The following is a 23,963-nucleotide window of genomic DNA, read 5'->3' on the forward strand; positions in this document are numbered from 1 at the left end:
GACAGTTAGAGAGGGTTTTACAAAGCAAGTGAGTACCAGAGACACTCTGAAAGTTAAATATATGGAATATTCTAAAGGAAAAAAAATTAGGACATCAAGAGGCTGTCCCCTGAAATAACTATCAATGTCCTGTCTTAAGAAATCAACTGGACCTCCCTGGTGGCGCAGTGGTTAAGAACCCGCCTGCCAATGCAGGGCACACGGGTTCAAGCCTTGGTCTGGGAAGATCCCACATGCCGCGGAGCAACTGGGCCCGTGCACCACAACTACTGAGCTTGGGCTCTAGAGCCCGCGAGCCACAACTACAAGTAGTAAGTCACTGAATATATCTAAACATAGAAGAAGAAATGAGGGAATCTGAAAATCCTGCCTGCCTTAAGAGTTGAGGTCTGCGTGAACTGGGCTCACTGCCAGCCCTACATAAGTAAGGTGAAAGGATCCAATTCTTCTGACACACTGGAAGATGTAGCCCAGCAGAAGAAGGAAATTAAACCTCTTTGCCAACAACAGAGTGAGTCAATGGTCAAGAGAAATTATTTTCGAACATGTTTTAGCAATATAACCTCATTGGTATTTATAGCTTCTCTTGCACTGTAATGTGTGGTTCCGTGATGGATCCCAGCTGATGTTCTCTCTGTGGTCTCCATTCAATATGCTAAGTAACCCATACATGAAATAGAGATGCATTAAGGATATCTTAAAGAGATATATCTCATTTAAAAAATTAAAGTCTTGTGTTTTTTCTTAACCAGTCTTATAAACAGTATTTCCTTATTTGCCTCTGTATATGCCCACGTAAGTGAGGGCTGTGACCAACTGTGACAGGCATGTTTAAGGTACTGATGAAAACACAAATACAGATACTGAAGAGACAAAAAGCTTCAGTGACTCTGTGCTATACACACCCTTCAAACTGACCTAGAATTTTCTGGTGAGCTTTACTTTAAAATTTTAATAAACTCTTCATTAAAAAGTTCTCCTCTTTAAAATATATAAAAGAATTGAAAACACATAGATATCATATTTTACTTGTATGAAAGAAAATTAAAAGTAAAACTGAAATGTCTACAACCTACATAATTATAATTAATATTTTAAAAGTTATTCATTCGTCCATCCATCTATACATCTGATGAATAATACAGCCAGATCATGGAGATATACAGGGAAGAACATGCCCTAGACCTCAGGGATATTATAATTTTGATGCAGTGACAAAACATTGAACAAGTAATTTCAAGTGTGATGTATGTCACAAAGGGAAAATGACCTAATCTAGACTTGCAGACATAGAAAGCTTTTTCCCAGAGAGTCATGCCCAAGGTTAGACGGACCAGAAAAAAATGAGCGAGGTGGTCCACAAGAGAGGGTAATAGAGAAGGCGTTCCAGGGCAGAGAGCGTACAGGGAAAATGGTGCTTGATGAGGCTGGAGAGGCAGGCAGAGACAGGCTAGTGCATGGTGAGGATCTTTAATTTTATCTGGAGGGCTCTGAGCAAGGGATGATTCAATGTTCACTTTCTAAACTTAAGAAAACTACAGAAAACAAATTATGACATGGTGAATTATTATAAGGCAATCACACTTATAACACACAATCCAGACTAAGAAAGAAAACTTTATCAAGCACCCCAGAAGCCCTCATGTACCCCCTCCTAATCGTAGCCCCGCCTTCCTTCCAAAAGTAACCACTATCTTGAATGTTATAATAATCTTTTTTTCATTTCTTTTGGGTTTTCACACAAAAATATATTCACAGACACTCTAATTACGAACTCGTGGATTTTAACATACTTGATGGATTTCGATCCACTGACATTCTTATCCTTATTATTCAAGTTGTCCCACTTTTGGTTGGTCAGAGTCTCATCAAAGTTTTTTTAACATATTTTTGATAGCTTCCTTGTTATTGGTATGCCAAAATATTTCAGGATCACCTAGTATATTTCCTGTCCCAGACTTGGTATCAGCCATTTCTCTAAGAACCCTTCTCTTAGTGGAAAAGATTATTTCAATATAAGAATGCTCAATATGACTAGGTTGTTCACTGTTTCTAGGTCTTTTCAGTGGACAGAGCTAGGATATAATCACTTCTTTGCATTCATAGATCTATAAATATAAAAGTGTTTATATGTGGAATGTAAAAGAAATCAAGGAGTCAAGAATCACTTAAAATTTTTGACCTGAGAAATTCAAAGACTAGTATCGCCATTTACTGAGGTGAGGAAAACTGCAGGTAAAGCAAGTCTGGGGAAGGTAATATAAGTTGGTTTGGACATGTTACATTTGAGACTCCTATTAGACCTCCAAGTAGAGGCACCAAGTAGGCAGCTGGATAATAAGAACCAGGAATTCAGCAGGTAAGTCAGGGCCAGGAATAAATCTGACAGTCATCAGCCAATAGGTAGAGTTAAAGTCATGACACTGGGTGGAATCGCCTAGGTAGTCAATTACCTGACTGATTTTTTTCATGGGATTTAGTAAAGAGAACAACAAAAAGTAATAAGGAGAAGAAACTAAACACAACACTGTAAATCAACTATATTTCAATAAAATTTTTTTTAAAAAAGAAGAAACAAGGAGAGGTTTAACAAAAGGCAGAACTAAAACTTAAGCCTTTACTTCTACTTGAAATGGTAATAACATACCTGGTAAGCAACTTCTGCTCTCACTGAATCCATGAAATCCTGATCAGTTGGGTAAAGCGCACAGGCAAACATAAAATCCTGCCATACCTATCAAATCAAATAAAAGGCAATATAGCACTTCCATAGATTTTACTGAACAGAAAGAAATTCTTCATTCTGAACTTTGGGCATTATCTTTCATGCAAATGAAAAATCAACTTAGCCCGATGAGTGTGATCATTTGAGCATCACAAAGCATGAGGCACTGGGAAAGGCACTCACAGACTCTCTGTAACTATAGGGAAACCTGAGAGGAGAAAATGTTAGGTAGGCGGAAAAGAAAAAGAAGGGGAATTCAAATAATGAAACAGTGCTTGTGCTGAGGGGAATATGAAATTCAGTAAGAAGCTTTTTCCCAACCCCTCCTCACTCCTGATTCACTCTGATTTTCACCAGGAATTTGGTACTGAGTGATGGCCCAGACTGTTAAGAAACATCTTTTGTTTACAAAGGAATTAACTTCATGGCCAAAAGGATTACTACATGGACAGTTTAGAAATGAAACCACTTAAGTGCATTGCTAGGGAGGCCATTATGACACAGTAGTTCAGAGCACAGAGCCTAAATCTGTTGGCCTGACTCAGAACTTCAGTTCCACCATATTCCCACTGTGTGAGTTTAGGCTAGATAACCTCTCCACGTGTCAGTTTCCCTACCTGTAAAATGGGGATAGAGAACAATAGTAGCTACCTCATAGAGTGGGCACGAAGCTAAAATAAAATAATAGCTGCAGAGCACTGAGAACAATGCCTGGAATATTACAGAATATTGTCACATCATCATGACCATCAGCACTGTCAATATTATTAAAATTACTACTCTGCTATGAAGTGCTTTATATTTTAGAACTGTAATACTAGAACTAAAAGACTATATTTCCTTTGCTTAACCCTCACCAATGCAAACTATGTTCAGAGTACTTAATGACAATATTAAGCACAGCTTTTAAAATTTAATTTTATCATTTTTCTTCTCTCTAGGTCTTGTTAGATCTCCTTAAAGTTAAAACTTTTTAATATTTCATTTTATTTTTTATGCTTACCCTCCTATCACAAAGATAATGATGAAGAAAATATAGATATATGCTTAGATATAACCAATATGCAGAATGTCTATCATTTAAAATAATTATGATATTCACTATCAACTTTGGCTCAGGGTTTGCGAGATGCCATTTATTCCTTTGCAGAAAAGTGGAACATCGTTCCTGGCTCTGAGAAAAGAAGGAATGGGCTATGATATTACTTATACGTGGAATCTATAATATGACACAAATGAATTTATTTATGAGACAGAAACACAGACATAGAAAACAAACTTATGATTATCAAAGGGGAAGGAGCTGGGGAAGGGTAAATTCGGAGTTTGGGATTAGCAGATACAAACTACTATATATAAAATAGATAAACAACAAGGTCCTACTGTATAGCACAGGGAACTATATTCAATATCCTGTAATAAACCATAAAGGAAAAGAATATGCATATATATGTATAACTGAATCACTCTGCTGTACACATGAAACTAGCATAACATTGTAAATCAACTACACTTAAACAAAAAAAAAAACCACAAAGGAATAGGCAATAACACCCACTCAGAACACTGGAGGTCAAACTGAGGATACAGTAACATATCAACAAAGAAAATGATGAGCTGTCAACTACTCACCATTATTCCTAGTTCATCACAGAGTTCGTAGAATTCATCCTGCTCATAAATTCCTCCTCCCCAAACCCGGAGAGCATTCATGTTAGCATCCACAACAGACTGCAAAAGGAGCCGTAACCTACAGAAGAAGTTTTAAAACCAAATGCCAATTTGAAACCTTGGAGATGTTAAAAAAAAAAAGACATTGTGGTTGATAAACACATTTCAAATAGCTGTTAGAAGGACACATTTTTAAATTATGATGGTTTGGATACAACGCTAAGTGAAGAAAGTGAGACAAAATTATATACACATTAACTGTAACCACTTTAAATAAACAAACCTATAGAAAAATTAGAGGTGAAATCTTTTCTCTGTTTTCTAAATTTCAGTCATGCTATTACACTATTTTTAAAACTAAATTTTTGTTTATTTTCTTTTTGTTTTTTGTATATTTATTTTTTAATATCTTTATTGGAATATAATTGCTTCACAATGTTGTGTTAGTTTCTGTTGTACAACAAAGTGAATCAGCTATAAGTATACATATATCTCCATATCCACTCCCTCTTGAGCCTCCCTCCCATCCTCCCTATCTCACCCCTCTAGGTCATCACAAAGCATTGAGCTGATTTCCCGGTGCTATGCAGCTGCTTCCCACCAGCTATTTTACATTTGGTAGTGTATATATGTCAATGCTACTCTCCCACTTCGTCCCAGCTTCCCCTTCGCCCCCTGTGTCCTCAAGTCAGTTCTCTACATCTGCATCTTTATTCCTGCCCTGCCACTAGGTTCTTCAGTACCTTTTCTTTAGATTCCATATATGTGCATTAGCATACAGTATTTGTTTTTCTCTTTCTGAATTACTTCACTCTGTATGACAGACTCTAGGTCCATTCACCTCATTACAAATAAGTAAATTTCATTCCTTTTTATGGTGGAGTAATATTCCATTGTATATATGTGCCACATCTTCTTTATCCATTCATCTGTTGATGGACACTTGGATTGCTTCCATGTCCTGGCTATTGTAAATAGAGCTACAATGAATATTGTGGTACATGACTCTTTTTGAATTATGGTTTTCTCAGGGTATGTGCTCAGTAGTGGGATTGCTGGGTCATATGGTAGTTCTATTTTTAGTTTTTTAAGGAACCTCCATACTGTTTTCCATAGTGGCTGTAACAATTTACATTCCCACCAACAGTGCAAGAGGGTTCCCTTTTCTCCACACCCTCTCCAGCATTTGTTGTTTGTAGATTTTCCGATGATGTCCACTCTAACTGGTGTGAGGTGATACCTCATTGTAGTTCTGATTTGCATTTCTCTAATGATCAGTGATGTTGAGCATCCTTCCATGTGTTTGTTGGCAATCTGTATGTCTTCTTTGGAGAAATGTCTATTTAGGTCTTCTGCCCATTTTTGGATTGGGTTGTTTGTTTTTTTGATATTGAGCTGCATGAGCTGCTTGTAAATTTTGGAGATTAATCCTTGTCAGGTGCTTCATTTGCAAATATTTTCTCCCATTCTGAGGGTTGTCTTTTCGTGTTGTTTATGGTTTCCTTCATTGTGCAAAAGCTTTTAAGTTTCATTAGGTCCCATTTGTTTATTTTTGTTTTGATTTCCATTTCTCTAGGAGGTGGGTCATAAAGGATCTTGCTGTGATTTATGTCACAGAGTGTTCTGCCTATGTTTTCCTCTAAGAGTTTTACAGTGTCTGGCCTTACATTTAGGTCTTTAATCCATTTAGAGTTTATTTTTGTGTATGGTGTTAGGGAGTGTTCTAATTTCATTTTTTTACATGTCCAGTTTTCCCAGCACCACTTACTAAAGAGACTGTCTTTTCTCCATTGTATATTCTTGCTTCCTTTGTCAAAGATAAGGTGACCATATGTGCATGGGTTTATCTCTGGGCTTCCTATCCATTTCCATTGATCTATTTTCTGTTTTTGTGCCAGTACCATACTGTCTTGATTATTGTAGCTTTGTAGTATAGTCTGAAGCCAGGGAGCCTGATTCTTCCAGCTCCGTTTTTCTTTTTCAAGGTTGCTTTGGCTATTCGGGGTCTTTTGTGTTTCCATACAAATTGTAAAATTTTTTGTCCTAGTTCTGTGAAAAATACCATTGGTAATTTGATAGGGATTGCACTGAATACAACTACCATATGACCCAGCAATAACACTACTGGGCATATATCCTGAGAAAACCATAATTCAAAAAGATACATGTACCGCAATGTTCATTGCAGCACTATTTACAATTGCCAGGACATGGAAGCAACCTAAATGCCCATCAACAGATGAATGGATAAAGAAGATGTGGCACATATGTACAATGGAATATTATTTTCTGCATCTATTGAGATGGTCATATGGTTTTTTTCCTTCAGTTTGTTAATATGGTGCATCACATTGACTGATTTGCATATGTTGAAGAATCCTTGCATTCCTGGGAAAAACCCCACTTGATCATGGTGTATGATCCTTTTAATGTGTTGTTAGATTCTGTTTGCTAGTATTTTGTTGAGGATATTTGCATCTATGTTCATCAGTAATACTGGCCTGTAGTTTTCTTTCACTGCGAAATTTTTGTCTGGTTTTGGTATCAGGGTGATGTTGGCCTCAGAATTAGTTTGGGAGTGTTCCTCCCTCTGCTATATTTTGGAATAGTTTGAGGATAGGTGTTAGCTCTTCTCTAAATGTTTGACAGAATTTGCCTGTGAAGCCCTCTAGCCCTCGGCTTTTGTTTGTTGGAAGATTGTTAATCACAGTTTCAATTTCATTACTTGTGATTGGTCTGTTCATGTTTTCTATTTCTTCCTGTTTCAGTCTTGGAAGGTTGTCCTTTTCTAAGAATTTGTCCATTTAATCCAGGTTGTCCATTTTATTAGCATAGAGTTGCTTGTAGTAGTCTTTTATGACACTTTGTATTTCTGCAGTGTCAGTTGTTACTTCTCCTTTTTCATTTCTAACTCTGTTGATTTGAGCCTTCTCCCTTTTTTCCTGATGAGTCTGGCTAATGGTTTATCAATTTTGTTTATCTTCTCAAAGAACCAGCTTTTAGTTTTATTGATCTTTCCTATTGTTTCCTTCATTTCTTTTTCCTTTATTTCTGATCTGGTCTTTATTATTTCTTTCCTTCTGCTAACTTTGGGGTTTTTTTGTTCTTCTCTAATTGTTTTAGGTGTAAGGTTAGGTTGTTTATTTGAGATTTTTCTTATTTTTTGAGGTAGGATTGTATTGCTCTAAACTTCCCTCTTAGAACTGCTTTTGCTACATCCCATAGATTTTGGGTCATCATGTTTTCATTATCATTTGTTTCTAGGTACTTTTGATTTCCTCTTTGATTTCTTTAGTGATCTCTTGGTTATTTAGTAGCGCATTGTTTAGCCTCCATGCGTTTGTATTTTTTATAGTTCTCCTCCTATCATTGATATCTAGTCTCATAATGTTGTGGTCAGAAAAGATGCTTGATACGATTTCAATTTCCTTAAATTTACCGAGGCTTGATTTGTGACCCAAAATGTGATCTATCCCACAGAATGTTCTGTGTGCACTTGAGAAGAAAGTGTATTCTGTTGTTTTTGGATGGAATGTCCTACAAATAGCAATTAAGTCCATCTGGTCTAATGTGTTATTTAAAGCTGTGTTTCCTTGTTTATTTTCATTTTGGATGATCTGTCCATTGGTGTAAGTAGGGTGTTAAAGTCACCCTATTATTACTGTGTTATTGTTGATTTCTCCTCTTATGGCTGTTAGCATTTGCCTTATGTGTTGAGGTGCTCCTATGTTGGGTGCATAGATATTTACAATTGTTACATCTTCTTCTTGCATTTATCCCTTGATCATATAGTGTCCTTCCTTGTCTCTTATAAGAGTCTTTATTTTAAAGTCTATTTTGTCTGATACGAGTATTGCTACTCCAGCTTTCTTTTAATTTCCATTTACATGTAATGTCTTTTTTCATCCTCTCACTTCAGTCTGTATGTGTTCCTACATCTGAAGTGTGTCTCTAGTAGACACCATATGTACGGATCTTGTTTTCGTATCCGTTCAGCCAGTCTGTGTCTTTTCCTTGGGGCATTTAATCCATTTACATTTAAGGTATTTATTGATATGTATATTCCTATTACCATTTTCTTAATTGTTTTGGGTTTGTTTTTGTAGGTCTTTTCCTTCTCTTGTGTTTCCTGCCTAGAGAAGTTCCTTTAGCATTTGTTGTGAAGCTGGATGGTGGTGTTGAATTCTCTTAACTTTTGCTTGTCTGTAAAGCTTTTGATTTCTCTGTTGAATCTGAATGAGATCCTTGCTGGGTAGAGTAATCTTGGTTGTAGGTTTTTCCCTTTCATCACTTTAAATACATCTTGCCACTCCCTTCTGGCCTGTAGAGTTTCTGCTGAAAGATCAGCTGTTAACCTTATGGGGATTCCCTTGTATATTATTTGTTGCTTTTCCCTTGCTGATTTTAATATTTTTTCTTTGTGTTTAATTTTTGTTAGTTTGATTCATATGTGTCTCAGCGTGTTTCTCCTTGGGTTTATCCCGTATGGGACTCTCTGCATTTCCTGGACTTGACTATTTCGTTTCCCATGTTGGGGAAGTTTTTAACTATAATTTCTTCAAATATTTTCTCAGACCCTTTCTTTTTTTCTTCTTCTTCTGGGACACCTTTAATTCGAATATTGGTGCGTTTAATGTTGTCCCAGAGGTCTCTGAGACTGTCCTCCATTCTTTTTATTCTTTTCTCTTTATTCTGCTCTGTGGCAGTTATTTCCACCATTCTATCTTCCAGCTCACTTATCTGTTCTTCCGCCTCAGTTATTCTGCTATTGATTCCTTCGAGAGTATTTTTAATTTCAGTTATTGTGTTGTTCATTACTGTTCGTTTGCCCTTTAGATCATCTAGGTCCTTGTTAAATGTTTCTTGTATTTTGTCTATTATATTTCCAAGATTTTGAATCATCTTTACTATCATTACTCTGAATTCTTTTTCAGGTAGTTTGCCTATTTCCTCCTCATTTATTTGGTCTTCTGGGTTTTTATCTTGCTCCTTTGCCTGTCAGATATTTCTCTGTCTTCTCATTTTGTCTAATTTACAGTACTTGAGGTCTCCTTTCCCTAGGCTGCAGGGTCGTAGTTCCTCCTGCTTCTGTTCTCTGCCCCCAGTGGTGGGGTTGTTCCAATGTCTTGTGTAGGCCTCCTGATGGGAGGGACTGGTGCCTGCGTTCTGGTAGGTGGAGCTGAGTCTTTTTCCTCTGATGAGCAGGGCCGTGTCAGGTGGTATGTTTTGGGGTTTCTGTGAGCTTAGTATGACTTTAGGTAGTCTGTGTGCTGATGGGTGGCTTTGTGTTCCTGTCTTGTTTGTTGTTTGGTGTGAGATGTCCAGCACTGGGAGCTGCTGGCAGTTGCGTGAAGCCGGGTCTTGGATTCAGACAGAGGCCTCCATGACAGCTCTCGGAGATTAATCTTCCCTGGGGCTGGGAATTCTCTACTGGTCCAGCATCCTGGACTCAGTGCTCCCACTCCAGAGCCTCAGGCCTGACTTCTGGTCAAGGGACCAACACCCTGCAAGTCGCTTGTCCCAGCAATAAAGGGGTTTTTAAAAAAAGCAAAAAATGTCTAACAAAACCCCAGATAAATGGTAAAAAGTAAAATCAAACAAACAGAAACAGAAACAAGGAAACATGCACACACACAAAAGAAACAAAAACAGAACCAAGTAAAGCAAATAGCAAGAGAACAACCTGACAAACAAAAGAACCCAAGAACAAAATCAAGCAATTAAGAAGAAAGCCGACAAAAACCCAAAAACAAAAAACAAAACCAAATCAGAGTGCCAACCGAAGAATGAAGCAAGTAAACAAAACAAACTGAAAAAAATGACATTTTAAAAAAGAAGAGAAAGAGAAAGGGGAAAGAAGACAGAACAGAAAAGCAACATAGAAACAGAAATCTAAAAAAGTAGTAATAAAATAGAAAATATATTTTTAAAAAAGACAAACAAAACCCCAGAGAAATGTTAAAAACAAAACCAAACAAACAAAAACAGAAACAAGGAAATACACATACACGTAAAAGAAACAAAAATAGAGGGAAATAAAACAAAAAGCAAGAGAACAACCAGACAAATAGAACTCAAAAATGAAATCAAACAATTAGGATTAATACTAACAAAAACATATAACCTAAAAACAAAACCAAAGCAGTGTGCCCACTGAAGAATAAAGCAAGGAAATAGAACAAATTGATAAAAATGATTAAAAATAATAATAATAAAATAAAAAGGGAAAAAACACAGGACAACAGAAAAGCAAAACAGAAATGGAAATATTTTTTAAAATTTAAAAAAAAGAGGAAGAAAAATATAAGGGAAAAGAACACAGAACAACAGAAAAGCAAAGTAAAAATAGAAATATATAAAAAAATAAATGCTATAAAACACAGAGATTCCAAAAGACTAAATTAAAAAAAAACTAAAACCAGAACAAACACAAAAAGAAAGAAAAAGAAACGAAAGGAAAAAAAAAAAAAAGAAGCCAGAACCAATAACAGAATGAATCAAAACATAATAAAATGAATAGTAATGATTATGTTTCCCTGGGGTCTCTGCTATGAGGGTCCTTGCATACACCGTGAGCCACAGCCCCCCTCCGCCTCCCCAGGAGCCCCTCCTCTGTCTCTGGGCTGGTCTCTGGACCTGCTGTGGGCCCTGTGGGGACCCCTCCAACTCTGATGTGGCCCAGTTCCTGAGTGTGCTGCCCCCAAAGTCCACAGCTGCCAGAGCTGGACCGTTTTCATTTGTGGGAACACTCATTGTCTACTCAGATGTTCCATAAATGCAGGGTCTTCCTAGCTGATCATGGGGATTTAATCTGCAGCTTGTACAGCTGACAGAAAGATTTTCCATCCTCTTCCTTAGTCACCCCGTCCCTGGGGTACAGCTTTGGTTTTATCCCCACCTCTGTGTGTGGTCTGCCTGCAGGAGTCTGGTCCTGAGGCTGCCTTGGAGCTCTTGGGTCTGGCCCTGTGAGGACCGGGTGCAGGGGTGGTATGACTGCTTGGATCTTGGGAGCCCCAGTGGTGCCAAATGCACAGGGGAGCCGGTGGCCATGGGTGCAAGAGATATGGCCCTAGTGAGGGCCTTTTCCAGCTCCCAGTGTAAGGCACGTGAGGGCCAGCCCTGGCCAGGGTTTTTCTGACACCCGGCAGCAGTCTTGTAAGGGCCAGCCCTGAGAGGGTGTTTGTTTTTTTTTTAATTGCCCTGCAGCTGGTATGTGAGGGCCAGCTCTGAGGGGGCTTTTTTATGTCTCAGCAGCCAGCACACAAGAGCCAGCACTGAGTGGGCTTCTTTTATTGTCATTGGCAGGCAGCGACATGTGGGGAGAGAGAGGTTACAATAGTGGCTCCTCCCCCTGCGTGGGACTCAGCAGTAGTGCCCTGCTTCCATGGCAGTCCAGTCTTCCTCCATAGGCATTCCCTGCTGTGGATTTCTTCCCTCCCATCCCCTCAGTCCGTCTCCCCACAACCAAGAGCAGTTCTCGCTCTGGGCCTGTTCTCCAATCCCCACACACCAGCTCCCAGCCCCCTTGCACACCTGTGAACACGCATCCCAGTCCAGGGCACATAGGGCCAAGGTACGGACTGTCTGTGTAGTTCTCACTCTGTTCCATCTGCCACAGATCAGCAGCTTCAAGCTCTTCCGACAGCATCAAATGCTTCCATTCTGTCCCAGTGGATTTCCCCATCAGAGAGGGGGTATCCCCTTCAGAGAGGGGGTTTCCTCGCATTTGGGACTCTCTCCTCTGCTTCAGCTCCCCGTCCCCGGGGTGCAGGTCCCATCCCGCTTCCTCTCCTCCTCCTTCTCCCTTCCTTTCTTCCATCCTACCCAGTTATGCAGGGATTTTTATAGTCCTTTTCATTGTCCAAGGTCTTCTGCTAGTTTTCAACTGGTGTTCAGTGAGAATTATTGCATCTGTAGATGTATTCCTGATGCATCCATGGAGAGAGATGAACTCCATGTCTACCTACTCCTCCACCATCTTGAATCCTCCTAAATTTTTGTCTTAAAGTTACTCCTGTAGAAAAATACTGTAAACCTTGGAAAGTATGTGCTTATTTTACATAACCATTTCAAACTATATGATAAAAATCAAATTTTGAATATTAGTATTTAGCTCTCGTTCATCCCTTTTTACAATTCCTCCAGTCCAGTACTCCTTTATCTAGTAAACTTCCTTTCTGCTTTTCTAATTTCTATTCACATCACCCTCTGGTAAGTACAGAAATTTGCAGCCACCTTGAGAGCATGTACCCTCCATTTCCAGAACAGCATTCAGAAAGGAAGGGAAAAGGCCAATAACAGGATGACCACGCACTCAGAGCACTGTGCTCCCAGCAAAGGCACCTATGGGCAGGTTTACTAATTGACCCAACTGTGCTGTACAGCCACTGCCAACCTGCCAGGAGTGGAAAGGAGCATTTGAAAAGGAGAAGAGTCAGCAAATTATCTGTGTTGTGTCTGGAGAATGATTTCATTTTCATATGAAATTCAAAACATTATACACATTTTGAAGTAAAAGGATATTATTACAACTTTTGGCAAAATTAGAGTTTACTTACCAACCACATCTACATTCTAAACATAACATACGTCAATGCATATTTGTACATTTAAATAAGTTAAATGTGTTTATTTTCACTTCACAAAGCTTATTTTCACTATTACAAAGATAGTAGTTTATAAACTTAATCAGGAAATACTTTCTTGTTAAGTTCTAGTCTCAAAGCTTCAGAAAAGCACTTGAATTTTTAAATTTCTTTAGTTCTCTTTATTAAGGTAAAATTGAAAGAATGTGCAAATACCTTAGCATGAAAAGGTAAATATGGGTTCCCATTTTTTTAAGTGTGCAAAAAAAAAAAATGGTATTCTTCAAAAAAAAAAAGAAAAAAATCCAAGTTTAATCATATTTACCCCCCCCCCAAAGGGACTAACTATCCAACATGTGCATTAGTCATTTTCTTGTTCCTCTAGAAACAATTTATAAAAGTTGGATGATTTCAGCAGTCTCAAATAGTTTAGCTGTAAGACTACCTATAGCTCATGAGAATGAAATAAATGATTTTAAAATCCTTTCCAAAGTTTCCATCATCCTAGAATTATATATTACCTCTTGGTTCCTTCCACTGGAACTAAAAAAAGTTAAAATGAGTAGCTCTTAAGCTCTGTGGGACTGATAATATGAAGAGGAACAAGAAATAAAAGATGATAACTTACAAGGCAGAGGTTACTCGATCCTGGAATGAATCTGCGGGGATCCAATTCGAGCCTTTCAGAAATATGGGAAGTCCATTAATTTTGAAGTAGAAACTCAGACCACGAGACCCTTTTATGGGCTCTTCTATAAGTTCCACTGTCCTAAAATAAACCTATTATTAACAGAATTAAATAATGAATATGAAATTTAAAACATAAGCATATGACAAAACCAAACTGTATTGTTTACTATAGCCTTAAAAAAATAAGCAAAAGAGATATTTTTTAAAGTAAACTTCTGAGCAGTTTACATGAACATAAATTAGTGTTAATTTTCTATCTGCTATGAAGCACTTAATATGGAAGTGCACATTTTAGAAAAAATATATATAAATAAATTATTGCCAGGTCCTGTTATTTCTCTTTGAAAAGAAAAACACAGAAACCATTAAAGAGTGAAATATACTGTAGTCTTCCCCATGATGTAGGCATTTGCAATTATGTCAAAAGAAATGTATTTGAGATAACACTTCAAAATTAAAACAAAAACTGATACTATTTCACAAAAGTGGGGAAAATATGTCACCAGTTAAACTGATGCATCTTTGAAAAACACATTCTCATTTCAGTGTTATTAAAATGTGCCAAAACGTGCATCTTAAAATCAAAGAAATACAGTATAAGGTATTTCATAATTTAACAACTTTCCAATTTTAATAGCACATTATTATAAAGTCATTTTGTTTAATGGGCAATTTAATCCTAACTATTTATCACATCAAACTCAACGTCTGAGACAGCACTGGTATGGAGACTGGAGATGTAAGTGGTGCTCCAACTGGAAGAAAAGATGGAAGCATACAGTCTAGTGTTATCATTGCTACGTGAGAAGAAGCTGAGACCTTTGTCCCTGTGATGGTCCAGCCAGGTTTCCCTACAGTTAAGAAGTGAGCAGCAAGACCCTGGATAGAAAAGATTGACATTCTTATCCAAATCTTCATTCTTTCCAGCCATAAACTGGATCAAGTACTGAGGGACACAGTTCTATACCAACAAAGCCCCGTCTTGAAACCAAGATTATGCATTTCTTCTCTAGTTAAAAATAATTAATAAATCAACTTATTTCATGTAATAAAAGTGCCCACCATTCTTCCACTTTCTGACCCTTGCCCTAATTAATATGACATGACAAAAGATATCAGAGTTAACTTTATGAGAAGACACGGAACAAGGACTGGATGAGGGGGATCTTGACATGGAATTACCACACCTGTTTTAGGATGCAAAAATGTAAAAAAATAATGGTTACTTTCAGAGGAAACATTTAAAACATCTTGATGGTAGATTCAAACATCTAGAACAGCAGTTCTTTAAGTGTGGCCAGGGGACCGTATGAGATCCCTGGGAACCTTTCAAGGGGGTTTCTGAGTTCAAAACTATTTTCACAGTAAAGCTAAAACATCATTTGCCTTTTTCACTCTTACTCTCTTTTGAGTATACAGTGGAATTTTCCAGAAGCTACGTGATGTGTAATGACATGGTCATTCTGACAGCTAATGGAATGTGTGCTTGTGTATTCTGGTGTGTTCTACTTCTCTAGCAGAGGTTGAGGGTATGAAGAGGTACATTTCCAGAGATTAACTCAATTTTTTCTCAGTACTACTGTGCTCTTACTAGCTGCCGCTGGTTATTCCGGCTATAATCTCTGTAGCCTCATTACTGTTCAATAAATTCTTATTTTGAATCTCAAAGTTTTCCTTGCAACTTACACAGAAACACAAAAGGACTAGGTACCTTTTGTTAACTTGTTTCATGTAATATTCTTAAGTTTTCAAATAAAAACAAATTTTAATTGTAATTGAGACTCATTTAAGCAATATTTTATCTCATTCTAAAAGAAAACTTACTTATATACTTTTTCCTAATTTTTGTCTTAAATTGTCTTAAAATGGGATTAGAAGACTAAAATTCTCACCTACAACCACACTGTCTACATTTAAAAGTGCTGAAAAAAATGAAACTGACATATCAGAGAGTCTTCTGACTCAAGGAAGGGAGGAATCTACTCCAAAGAAACTGCGTGAAATGATAAATAAGAAATGAGACTGTGATGAAAGCCATATTGCCCTCCACTTTGTAGATGATAATAATTTATCTTATTGTCTTATGCAATGTAACATTTTAAAAATAATATTTATGGTGCCAGTTACATTGTAGTATCATTTTGAGACTAATCATTCTAAGTATAAACAAAAAGGAACTGATTATTTTAAACTTAAATGGATAAACTATTCAAAAGGCTAACATTCTTTATTACATTGTAATACATTGTTTTAAATCATATTATGTTTTTCAAACGAGAAATGACAAAGGACTAGAGTATCTCATAGGGTTGGTTTTCACACTGCATTTGCTGGAGAAGCACACATATTAGCTGAGAGGGTTTTACAGTGGGTAACACTGCTGGTGCCTTGGCAAAAATCAAGACAGTGCCTCCAAACTGTGCTATGGGGGGGGGGGCAGTTTCACTTCAGGATGTCCTTCATAAAGCAATAAAAATTATTAATTCTATTAAACCCCAACCTTGAGAACACATCACTGTACTAGACTGTGTGATGAAATAGGAACTATGAATAAAGCATCACGTATGACGGATATTTTAAGGAAAAGTATCTGGGCCACAGTTTGAGTTGTAAGCTGAATTAGCCATCTGGTTCTTTTAACTTGAAAGAACTGCCAGACAAACTATGGTTATTCAGACTTGGTGACTTGGTAGACATTTTCTTGAAAATGACTGAAGTGAGTCTTGTCAGTTCAAGGCAAGTAACAGTTAAAAATTAGGATTTAGGAAAGCTTGTACACACAGCCATGAGCTTGAGAGCTTCCCAAAAGTCATCAATGGTGATGTTAACAAATTTGAATGTGATTTATATACTAAAATGGTTTAACATTTGAAAACATTTTAAAATCTCCAGACACCAACATTTTTCAAATAGCCAATGCATTATATTACAATAACATACATGGATAAAAAATCCATTATGGGAAGCAAGAAGAACTACAATCCTGCAGCCTGTGGAACAAAAACCACATTCACAAAAAGATAGATAAGATGAAAAGGCACAAGACTATGTACCAGATAAAGGAACAAGATAAAACCCCAGAAAAACAACTAAATGAAGTGGAGATAGGCAACCTTCCAGAAAAAGAATTCAGAATAATGATAGTGAAGATGATCCAGGACCTTGGAAAAAGAATGGAGGCAAAGATCGAGAAGATGCAAGAAATGTTTAACAAAGACCTAGAAGAATGAAAGAACAAACAAACAGAGATGAACAATACAATAACTGAAATGAAAACTACACTAGAAGGAATCAATAGCAGAATAACTGAGGCAGAAGAATGGATAACTGACCTGGAAGACAGAATGGTGGAATTCACTTCTGCAGAACAGAATAAAGAAAAAAGAATGAAAAGAAATGAAGACAGCCTAAGAGACCTCTGGGACAACAATAAATGCAACAAAATTCACATTATAGGGGTCCCAGAAGGAGAAAAGAGAGAAAGAAAGGACCCAAGAAAATATTTGAAGAGATTATAGTCAAAAACTTCCCTAACATGAGAAAGGAAATAGCCAACCAAGTCCAGGAAGCACAGAGAGTCCCAGAAGGATAAACCCAAGGAGAAACACGCCAAGACACATAGTAATCAAATGACAAAAATTAAAGACAAAGAAAAATTATTGAAAGCAGCAAGGCAAAAACGACAAATAACATACAAGGGAACTCCCATAAAGTTAGCAGCTGATTTCTCAGCAGAAACTCTACAAGCTAGAAGGGAGTGGCATGATAAGTATTAAGGTGATGTAAGGGAAGAACCTACAACCAAGATTACTCTACCTGGCAAGGATCTCATTCAGATTCGATGGAGAAATGAAAAGCTTTACAGACAAGCAAAAGCTAGGAGAATTCAGCACCACCAAACCAGCTCTACAACAAATGCTAAAGGAACTTTTCTAAGTGGGAAACACAAGAAAAGGATCTACAAAAACAAACCCAAAACAATTAAGAAAATGGTCATAGGAACATACATATTGATAATTACCTTAAACGTGAATGCATTAAATGCTCCAACCAAAAGACACAGGCTTGCTGAATGGATACAAAACAAGACCCATATATAGCTGTCTACAAGAGACCCACTTCAGACCTAGGGACACACACAGACTGAAAGTGAGGGGATGGAAAAAGATATTCCATGCAAATGGAAATCAAAAGAAAGCTGGAGTAGCAATACTCATATCAGATAAAATAGACTTTAAAATAAAGAATGTTACAAGACACAAGGAATGAAACTACATAATGATCAAGGGTTCAATCCAAGAAGAAGATAAAACAATTATAAATATATATGCACCCAACATAGAAGCACCTCAATCCATAAGGCAACTGCTAACCACTATAAAAGAGGAAATCGACAGTAACACAATAATAGTCAGGGACTTTAACACCTCACTTACACCAATGGACAGATCATTCAAAATGAAAATAAATAAGGAAACAGATAATTTAAATGATACAATAGACAAGATAGTTTTAATTGACCTTTATAGGACATTCCATCCAAAACAGCAGATTACACTTTCTTCTCAAGTGCACACGAAACATTCTCCAGGATAGATCACATCTTGGGTCACAAATCAAGCCTCAGTAAGTTTAAGAAAATTGAAATCATATCAAGCATCTTTTCTGACCACAATGCTATGAGCTTAGAAAAAAAACAGGGAAAAAAAACAAACACATGGAGGCTAAACAATACGTTGCTAAATAACCAAGAGATTCACTGAAGAAATCAAAGAGGAAATCAAAAAATACCTAGAGACAAATGACAATGAAAACACGACGATCCAAAACCTATGGGATGCAGCAAAAGCAGTTCTAAGAGGGAAGTTTATACCTATACAAGCCTACTTCAAGAAACAAGAAAAATCTCAAGTAAACAATCTAACCTTATACCTAAAGGAACTAGAGCTAGAAGAACAAACAAAACCCAAAGTTAGCAGAAGGAAAGAAATCATAAAGATCAGAGCAGAAATAAATGAAATAGAAACAAAGAAAACAATAGCAAAGATCAATAAAACTAAATGGTGGTTCTTTGAGAAGATAAACAAAATTGATAAACCATTAGCCAGACTCATCAAGAAAAAGAGGGAGAGGACTCAAATCAATACAGTTAGAAATGAAAAAGGAGAAGTTACAACAGACACCGCAGAAATACAAAGCATCCTAAGAGACTTCGACAAGCAACTCTATTACAATAAAATGGACAACCTGGAAGAAATGGACAAATTCTTAGAAAGGTATAACCTTTCAAGACTGAACCAGGAAGAAACAGAAAATATGAACAGACCAATCACAAGTAATGAAAGTGAAACTGTGATTAAAAATCTTCCAACAAACAAAAGTCCAGGACCAGATGGCTTCACAGGTGAATTCTATAAAACATTTAGAGAAGAGATAACACCCATCCTTCTCAAACTCTTTCAAAAAATTGCAGAGGAAGGAACACTCCCAAACTCATTCTACGAGGCCACCATCACCCTGATACCAAAACCAGACATACTACAAAAAAAGAAAATTACAGACCAATACCCCTGATGAATATAGATGCAAAAATCCTCAACAAAATACTAGCAAACAGAATCCAACAACACATTAAAATGATCATACACCATGATCAAGTGGGATTTATCCCAGGGATGCAAGGATTCTTCAATATAAGCAAATCAATCAATGTGATACACCATATTAACAAACTGAAGAATAAAAACCATATGATCACCTCAATAGTTGCAGAAAAACCTTTTGACAAAATTCAACACGCATTTATGATAAAAACTCTCCAGAAAGTGGGCATAGAGGGAACCTACCTCAACATAATAAAGGCCATATATGACAAACCCACAGCTAACATCATTCTCAATGGTGAAAAACTGAAAGCATTTCCTCTAAGATCAGGAATGAGACAAGGATGTCCACTCTCACCACTGTTATTCAACATAGTTTTGGAAGTCCTAGACAAGGCAATCAGAGAAGAAAAAGAAATAAAAGGAATACAAATTGGAAAAGAAGTAAAACTGTCACTGTTTGCAGATGACATGATACTATACATACAGAATCCTAAAGATGCCACCAGAAAACTACTAGAGCTAATCAGTGAATTTGGTAAAGTTGCAGAATACAAAATGAATGCACAGAAATCTCTTGCATTCCTATACAGTAATGATGAAAAATCTGAAAGAGAAATTAAGAAACACTCCCATTTACCATTGCAACAAAAAGAATAAAATACATAGGAATAAACCACCTAGGGAAACAAAAGACCTGTATGCAGAAAACTATAAGACACTGATGAGAGAAATTAAAGATGACACCAACAGATGGAGAGATATACCATGTTCTTGGATTGGAAGAATCAATATTGTGAAAATGACTATACTGCCCAAAGCAATCTACAGATTCAATGCAATCCCTGTCAAATTACCAATGGCATTTTTTATGGAACTAGAACAAATCATCTTAAAATTTGTATGGAGACACAAAAGACCCCGAATAGACAAAGCAGTCTTGAGGGAAAAAAAACGGAGCTGGAGGAATCAGACTCCCTGACTTCAGACTACACTACAAAGCTACAGTAATCAAGACAATAAGGTACTGGCACAAAAACAGAAACATAGATCAATGGAACAAGATAGAAAGCCCAGAGATAAACCCACACACCTATGGTCAACTAATCTATGACAAAGGAGGCAAAGATATACAGTGGAGAAAAGACAGTCTCTTCATAGTGGTGGTAGAAAAACTGGACAGTTACATGTAAAAGAATGAAATTAGAACACTCCCTAACACCATACACAAAAATAAACTCAAAATGGATTCAAGACCTAAATGTAAGACCGGACACTATAAAACTCTTAGAGGAAAACATAGGAAGAACACTCTTTGACATAAATCGCTGCAAGATCTTTTTTGATCCACCTCCTAGAGTAATGGAAATAAAAAGAAAAATAAACAAATGGGACCTAATGAAACTTAAAAGCTTTTGCACAACAAAGGAAACCATAAACAAGATGAAAAGACAACCCTCAGAATGGGAGAAAATATTCACAAACAAATCAACAGACAAGGGATTAATCTCCAAAATATATAAACAGCTCATGCAGCTCAATATTAAAGAAACAAACAACCCAATCCAAAAATGAGCAGAAGACCTAAATAGACATTTCTCCAAAGAAGACATACAGGTGGCCAAGAAGCACATGAAAAGCTGCTCAACATCACTAATTATTAGAGAAATGCAAATCAAAACTACAATGAGGTATCACCTCACACCAGTTAGAATGGGCATCATCAGAAAACCTACAAACAACAAATGCTGGAGAAGGTGTGGAGAAAAGGGAACCCTCTTGCACTGTTGGTAGGAATGTAAATTGATACAGCCACTATGGAGAACAGTATGGAGGTTCCTTAAAAAACTAAAAACAGAATTACCATATGACCCAGAAATCCCACTACTGGGCATATACCCAGAGGAAACCATAATTCAAAAAGACACAAGCACCCCAATGTTCATTGCAGCACTATTTACAATAGCTGGGTCATGGAAGCAACTTAAATGCCCATCGACAGACGAATGGATAAAGAAGTTGTGGTACATATATACAATGGAATATTACTCAGCCATAAAAAGGAACGAAATTGGATCATTTTTTGAGACACGGATGGATCTAAAGACTGTCATACAGAGTGAAGTAAGTCAGAAAAAGAAAAACAAATATCGTATATTAACGCATGTATGTGGAACCTAGAAAAATGGTACAGATGAACCAGTTTGCGGGGCAGAGGTTGAGACACAGATATAGAGAACAAACGTGTGGACACCAAGTGGGGGAAACCGCGGTGGGGTGGGGATGGTGGTGTGCTGAATTGGGCAATTGGGATTGACATGTATACACTGATGTGTATGAAACTGATGACTAATAAGAACCTGCAGTATAAAAAAACAAACAAACAAACAAAAAAAACAAGTAATACTAAACTTTCTTTGGGTTATTTGTATGGAAATATGTTAATATAAATGTTTCAGACATTACATGATATTTCTAAAAATCTTTTATGTTCTGGTATAACGTTATAAGTCATAATTCGTTATTACTTTAAAATGTATATCTCAGAAATAACTAAATTGGGCTTCCCTGGTGGTGCAGTGGTTGAGAATCTGCCTGCCGATGCAGGGGACACAGGTTCGTGCTCCAGTCCGGGAAGATCCCACATGCCGCGGAGCGGCTGGGCCCGTGAGCCGTGGCTACTGAGCCTGTGCATCCGGAGCCTGTGCTCCTCAATGGGAGAGACCACAACAGTGAGAGGCCCAGGTACCACACACACACACACACACACACACACACACACACACACACACACACACATAAAAGAAATAACTAAATTTCCTTGTCAGGTGCATTATTATGAACTTTCATCAAATCTTTAACTGTGGTCATTTAAGTCTTTTGTCATTTACAGACAGTTCTGGGTGTACTCTGATGCTTTTGCAAAAATGTTCCTATAAAACGGTTTCATCTTCAAGGAATTCGTGGAAAAGACTCTGACAAGTACAGGTTTCTAGTAACTGACTACACTGCTGAACTGAATGAATAAGCATTTTCAGAACTCTAATGGAAAACTGATGAATTCATAAAAGTGCTAACAAAAGATCAAGATGAAAAAAAATTTATTACATGCGACTGAGTGAGCTGATGAGGATGATCATAACTTTTGTGAGTTTCTGTTTGAATAAAAAACAAAAAATCCCACAAGGACTCAGAGGCAAAAAATATACAAATCAATTTTCACTGCAAAGTAAAGGAGCTGTTACAGTGGGGGATTACTGGACTGAATGTCAATATTATGACATAGTATGAGTGTGTTTCATGTTTGGTAATTGCAATCATTGTTGCTTTTGTTGTGGTCATCCATTTACAATGCTTGGTGTCAGTTTATTTATCTCTTGTAAAAATAAAATACAGTGTGTGTGAATAAAAACTCCATTATGAAGAGAATGGTCTCATACCATACACAAAAATAGACTCAAAATGGCTTACATACTTAAATATAAGACATGACACCATAAAACTCATAGAAGAGAGCATAGGCAAAACATTCTCTGACATAAATCCTACCAATGTTTTCTTAGGTCAGTCTCCCAAGGCAATAGAAATAAAAGCAAAAATAAACAAATGGGACCTAATCAAACTTACAGGCTTCTGCACAGCAAAGGAAACCATAAACAAAATGAGAAGACAACCTATGGACTGGGAGAAAATATTTGCAAATGATGCAACTGACAAGGGATTAATCTCCAAAATTCACAACAGCTCGTGAGGCCCAATATCAGAAAAAACAAATAACCCCATCTAAAGACAGGCAGAAGATATAAATAGACATTTTCCAAAGAAGACATACTGATGGCCAACAGGAACATGAAAAGATGCTCAGCATTACTAATTATTAGAGAAACGCAAATCAAAACTGCAAGATACCACCTCACGCTGGTCAGAATGGCCATTATTAAAAAGTCTACAAATAACAAAAATGTTAGAGAGGGTGTGGAGAAAAGGGAACCCTACTGTACTGTTGGTGGGAATGTATATTGGTGCAGCCACTACAGAAAAGAGTATGGAGGTTCCTCAAAGAACTGAAAATAGAGTTGCCATATGATACAGCAATCCCACTCCTAGGCATATATCCAGACAAAACTATAATTCAAAAAGACACATGCACCCCTATATTCATAACAGCACTATTCACAATAGCCAAGACATGGAAGCAACCTAAATGTCCATCGACAGAGGAATGGATAAAGAAGATGTGGTACATGTATACAATGGAATACTACTCAGCCATAAAAAAGAACAAAATAATGCCCATTTGTGGCAACATGGATGGACCTAGAGATTATCATATTAAGTGAAGTAAGTCAAAAAGAGAAAGACAAATACCATATGATATCACTTACATGTGGAATCTAAAATGTAATACAAATGAACTTATCTATGAAACAGAAACAGACTCAACCAGACAGAGAACAGACACGTGGTTGCCAAGCAGAGGGGGAAGGGATGGAGTAGAATTTGGGGTTAGCAGATGCAAACTACTATATATAGAATGGATAAATAACAAGGTCCTACTGTATAGTACAGGGAACTATATTCAATATCCTGTGATAAACTATAATGGAAAAGAATATTAAAAAAGAATGTATATATATGTATAACTGAATCACTTTGCCATACAGCAGAAATTAACACAACATTGTAAAT

General features: G+C 37.0%; 1 protein-coding gene across 11 annotated transcripts in view; it reads right to left on the reverse strand.

The window, feature by feature from the left end:
* MANBA (mannosidase beta) overlaps window positions 1-23,963 on the reverse strand; it is a 167,172-nt gene that overhangs the window by 91,165 nt on the left and 52,044 nt on the right. For all 11 annotated transcript variants that reach the window (XR_010840973.1, XR_010840969.1, XR_010840977.1 and 8 more), the window contains 3 exons: window positions 13,610-13,761; window positions 4,358-4,475; window positions 2,648-2,734 (listed from right to left, as the gene is read on the reverse strand). Coding sequence is in view for 1 of the 11 variants with exons in the window: in XM_059067307.2 (XP_058923290.1) it covers window positions 2,648-2,734; window positions 4,358-4,475; window positions 13,610-13,761 (357 nt within the window). In the remaining 10 variants the exon portion in view is untranslated. The remainder of the gene's footprint in view (window positions 1-2,647; window positions 2,735-4,357; window positions 4,476-13,609; window positions 13,762-23,963) is intronic.

Source organism: Kogia breviceps, chromosome 6, assembly GCF_026419965.1.
Source record: "Kogia breviceps isolate mKogBre1 chromosome 6, mKogBre1 haplotype 1, whole genome shotgun sequence".
NCBI lineage: Eukaryota > Metazoa > Chordata > Mammalia > Artiodactyla > Physeteridae > Kogia > Kogia breviceps.